The sequence below is a fragment of the Citrus clementina genome, unplaced genomic scaffold (genome assembly GCF_000493195.1).
Source record: "Citrus clementina cultivar Clemenules unplaced genomic scaffold, Citrus_clementina_v1.0 scaffold_2, whole genome shotgun sequence".
Lineage (NCBI taxonomy): Eukaryota > Viridiplantae > Streptophyta > Magnoliopsida > Sapindales > Rutaceae > Citrus > Citrus x clementina.
Genome location: NW_006262688.1, coordinates 5,107,827 through 5,113,219, shown reverse-complemented (window position 1 = coordinate 5,113,219; position 5,393 = coordinate 5,107,827). Strand labels below are relative to the sequence as shown.

Below are 5,393 nucleotides of genomic sequence, written 5' to 3'. Positions count from 1 at the left end.
TTCTAACCTTATTCAATTAGTGCTTGAAAAAAATCAAGATATTTTCAGTTAGTTAACTCGGTTCTTGGAATGACTAAATCACAGCTAAATATACTATTATTCAAAAACTATTTTTTGAAATCACAAAGTAGGATAAAGAAAGAATTTTGTCATCCAATATACTTTTAAAGTAAACTAATTAAATAGCATTTTCCTTAAAACACCCTTTGGATAACAAATACATAAGAAGTATATTTGTATAATCTATAAACACTAACCATTGTATTTTTTTATGAAAGAATTTTGCAGACGTTATAAGTTTGAGAAAACTAATTCAAACCGTTTATGTATAATTTTTTTTAATTTTACATTTAAAGTCGATGTTGGCTGGACAAAAAATATCGATGAAAGCAATAAGTGCATCTCAATAATTTTTCCGTACATTTCATAGAAAAATTTCCAGTAAAGTTTTAATGCAAAAATAAATGCTGAAGCTAGGAAACTATGTTTTTACATGTTTATTTTTTTTAAAAAAAAAATCAAGTAATGGTGAGATTGATCATTAAATAAAAAAGAGTAATGATATAGTTATAAATTCTTATATAAATTTATTTTATATAAATTGATGTGACGTTAATTCATTAACTGAATTAAATATCTCTTGGCCCACATGATTTATTTATATTATTATATATTTTTATTCAATCAATAAATTAATATCACATCAATTTTTATAAGATAAACTTATACAAGAGTTCGTGATTTAATAAAAAAAACACATCAACTGCAATCTGCCAGAGTGAACCTCACCAACTCAAGCAAGATCATGACCGTTCCTTTACGACTAGTTCTTGATGAATCATCAATCAAATTGCAACTCCCAACTTGTACGTGTCAATAATACCCTATAAAAATCAAACACGTGTCAACAAATGCAGATGAATTTGCGCAATTTTGCTTATATAGACCCCCCCCCCCCCCATTTGCAAACTACTAGCCAACTCAAAAAGAGTTACCAAAAGGGCAACTCATACACACACACGCGCATTGACAGAGAAAGAGAGAGAGAGAGAGTGAGTGGAGAAGAAGAAGGCAAAAGGAGAGAGAAAAAAGCGCTTCTTCTCAGCAAGAAGTGCTTCTAGGGAAAGCACTTCTTTTTCTTTTTTTCTTTTTTTAAAAAGGTACCCTTTTCTTTGACATGCATGTTACATACATATATTGCATATGTTGAATTAGATCTTTTTATCACCATCTTTATATATATATATATATATATATATATATATATATATATATATTTGTGTATAATTTCTGTTGCATTGTGTTTGGTTTATTCGGATGATTGTGAATCCATTAACAAATGCTTTTGCTTTTGGCTTCTTCAGCAATGTAAAAAATCAAAATACTTACAATTTCGAGCCGAAACTCAGAAGAACTGTATTTTTTTCTTTTTTTAAAAAAATAAAATGGCTTCAAGGTTGGTTTTGTTTCTTGCTTTTATATATATATTATATGGAGTAAACATCCAACGATAGCATGAAAAAAATTCACCATTATCATTATCATCTCTATAATTACACCAACAACAAAATCTAAGCCAGCCCGCAGAAATTCAACTATGTTGATAAGGTTTAACTCTATATATACGTGTGTCTCTGTGTGTGTGTTATGATATTTTTGTTTAGTTATGATATTTCCCGCATTCTGTGGAATTTCGGTTTTTTATTTTTATTTTTATTTATCATCTCCTTTTCATTGGAAAAATCGGCCTTTTACTATTTTATTTTATCGTATTTTAATTTATTCCATATTGTGTTGGAGGACTCTATTTATTTATTCTATTTTCTTGGATGCATATGAAAATATATATACAGATGTTTCAAGCAATAATGAGTGCGAGATTTTGGGAAAAACAATTTTGCTAATATGAAATTGAGTAATTATAGGCCATTAACAAACTGTTAGATTCATGTTAAAGTTAATTCTGTTTATGTCTCTTGTTCTATGTCTCGATTCTTGATTTGAAATCAACTTTCAATATGAATGAGATTAAGGAGATATTTTCCACTTGTTCACATGAGTGAAATATTGTCCACATTTGTTTACCATGCAGTGCCCACACGTTTTTTTGAGTCTTGTATCACTTTACATGCAATTTATGTTTGTTTTCCAGAAAGTTTTATTATATATGTATTATTTTACCTTAAAAAATGTTTAATCTGACTTCTCATGGCACCCACTTTGAAATGTTGTCGGCTAGTCTCAAGGCCTGATAAAGAGGTGTCATGACTTTTGAGATACAACTGTTGAGGGGGGGAAAAAACTGTAGCTACCAAGAAAAAGCTTATGGGAGATGGGTAAAATTGTTTATAGAAGGCTTAAAATATAAATTTTTGTTTAAAAGTGGTAAAAATTAAAAAAATAATAAATAAAGTTGCCACAGCACAGTTGCTGGGTAGTAGTCGCAAATGGGCGGTCAACTATTGAAACATTAGAAATTACAAAGAGGCTAACAAAGAGCCAAGTCTGTGCAACTTAACGTTCATAGATTCATTGATTAGTACTTTGTTCGTCGTACATTGTATATCAATTGAAATTAGGAAAAGAATGGCATATTTTACAAAGTTAGTCGGGTTCCAACTTTTGAAGGCTTGTACAAATTTTTACCATCGGCAAAATTTTGATGTGACTGTGAGTGACTAAGATGGACCCAAAAGCTGGCCCCCATTAGCTTCTGCAATTTGCATGTGGAATGGCACTGGCGGCAGCAGTGCAATTTCAATTTGACCTGTTAATATAGTTCTCTAGCCCCACCACATGCTCTAGTAATTTTTGTGGACCACTATTGTTTTGAACTTCAAGTTGACCTGTGAATATCACAGGCCAAATTATGTGATGCGTGCCTTTCTTGGCAGCCGGACAATGAAATTAATGGCAGTTATTCTTTAGGATATGCTGTTTAATTTTATGCACAGTTGCTATTCTTGTTTTCTTGGGCGACAGACATGAATTGGAATTATATGCAGCTAATGCCCATCAATTAAATTTTATTGTGTAGGACCACAATGCCATTGCTGAATGCTCACCTTATCATTTTAATCTGTTTTTCATGGTTGTTGTTCACTTGAACATGTTGTTTTATCGGCAATTGACGGTGGCTTAGACAATTGAAAACCACATTTGCTTTTCAGGTTTTTCAAAGCAAGCAGGCAACACAATGGGAGCTGGTGGCCCTTCACTCCAGCGGGAGAAGAAGGAAAGCCTTATCCAGCCTGCACCACATACAAAGCCTCCATTCACCCTTAGCCAAATCAAGAAAGCTATCCCACCCCACTGCTTCAAGCGCTCCCTCCTCCGATCATTCTCTTACGTCGTTTACGACCTCTCCTTTTCCTTCCTCTTCTACTACACTGCCACCAATTACTTCCACCTCCTCCCTTCCCCATTTGCCTACCTTGCTTGGCCCATTTACTGGATATTCCAAGGCTGTGTTCTTACCGGTGTTTGGGTCATTGCTCACGAGTGTGGCCACCATGCCTTTAGTGACTACCAATGGGTTGACGATACCGTTGGCCTAATCCTGCACTCTGCCCTTTTAGTTCCATACTTCTCATGGAAGTACAGTCATCGCCGCCACCATTCCAACACCGCATCCCTTGAGCGCGATGAAGTGTTTGTCCCAAAAACCAAGTCCGAAGTCCCATTTTACTCCAAATACTTCAACAACCCCCCAGGCCGAGCTCTCACCCTTCTAGTCACACTCACTCTTGGCTGGCCCTTATACTTAGCCTTGAATGTTTCCGGCAGGCCCTACGACCGTTTTGCTTGTCACTTTGATCCCAAGAGCCCCATCTACTCAGATCGCGAGAGGCTCCAGATATACATTTCTGATGCCGGAATCTTTGCTGCAACTTACGTCCTCTATCGCGTTGCCATGGCAAAAGGACTGGCCTGGCTTATATGCGTGTATGGGGTACCGCTACTCATTGTGAATGGCTTTCTTGTACTGATCACATACTTGCAGCACACGCATCCTGCACTGCCGCACTACAACTCATCCGAATGGGACTGGCTGAGGGGGGCTCTCTCGACTGTCGATAGAGATTACGGCGTGTTGAACAAAGTCTTCCATAACATTACAGATACACATGTAGCTCACCATCTCTTCTCAACCATGCCACATTACCATGCTATGGAGGCGACAATCGCGATGAAGCCAATCCTCGGCGAGTATTACCAGTTCGATGGGATGCCCTTTTACAAGGCGGCGTGGCGGGAGGCGAAAGAGTGTCTTTACGTAGAACCGGACGAGAATTCTCCGACCAAAGGCATTTTCTGGTACAGGAACAAACTGTGATAACATGTCTGCTGGTAAGTTTGATGAAGATGTAGTTACAGTTTAATTGAGTACTCTTTGAGCAGTGGTTTCCAAAGTTGTTCAGCAAATAAATACATTTTTTTTTAAAAAAAAAAGCTCTTGGTACTTTGTAATGGTCCTGTATTAAACATTTTAAGTACTTAAGAACTCTAATTATGTGTGTGTGACATAAAATTTCTCCTAATCTGCAATTACTAAGCACAGTAAATAGTAGAATTGTTGAATGCAGTTAATTATTTTTCACAGCCAAATTTAATGCCAATACATAAGGTCAACGAACTCCATAAAGTACAGCCATAACTGAAAATTAACAGTTATTTTTCAGCCAAATTTGAGGTTAAAAAAAAAATGTTTTGGACTGATCAGAACCGAATTAATTACTTCGAAAGTATTCTAGATTTCAAAAATCATTTTTTTATATCTCATTGAGGATTTGAAAAAATCAGTTTTCATATACATATATGCTTTGCGCCTATTATAATTAATTTTATACTTTACCGAGTTTTAAATCTCTTTTTACAGCGTTGTAAAATCTCTGTATATATTTACTATTATAAAGGATCGAGATCATATTTTATAGGGAAATTATCATTTGTATACCCTATAAATGCTCTGTTATAAAAAATATTACAACATTTTGAGGGTGTATCAATCGTTTATCTTGAGTTGACAAAATATATCTGTCATCCATCAAATCGTTACTTATCGTTTAAATAGGATAACGCCAGAAGGGTAATTTGGTATTTTCATATGATACAAATGATAATTTAAGGGTATACAAGTAATAATAAAAGAATTTAAGGGTATATAAGTGATACTTTTTAAGGGTAAAATAGTTAATTGGCTATAATTCTGTTAACTTTCAAATGGTAGTTAATGGTTTGGTGGTTGACAGATAATTTTTGTCAATTGATGATGGACAATTGATACACCCTCAAAATGTCGTAGTATTTTTTATAATAGAGCATATATAGAATATACGAATGATAATATCCTTATTTTATAATTTTATAAAATGCAGATGTTCACGCTTAAA

The 5,393-nt window shown here is 34.5% G+C and overlaps 1 protein-coding gene across 2 annotated transcripts; it reads left to right on the top strand.

Annotated features, from left to right (window-relative positions):
• Positions 1-986: 986 nt before the first annotated feature.
• Positions 987-4,553, top strand: LOC18053012 (delta(12)-fatty-acid desaturase FAD2). Of its 2 annotated transcripts, none has more exons than XM_006445856.2 (2): positions 987-1,160; positions 3,171-4,553. In XM_006445856.2, exon 2 carries the CDS (start codon positions 3,197-3,199, stop codon positions 4,334-4,336), a length of 1,140 nt encoding a protein of 379 aa, XP_006445919.1. In that variant the 5' UTR covers positions 987-1,160; positions 3,171-3,196; the 3' UTR covers positions 4,337-4,553. The 2 variants fall into 2 exon arrangements, with proteins under 2 accessions (XP_006445919.1, XP_024045815.1); XM_024190047.1 differs by lacking the exon at positions 987-1,160 and adding an exon at positions 2,932-3,033.
• Positions 4,554-5,393: the final 840 nt, after the last annotated feature.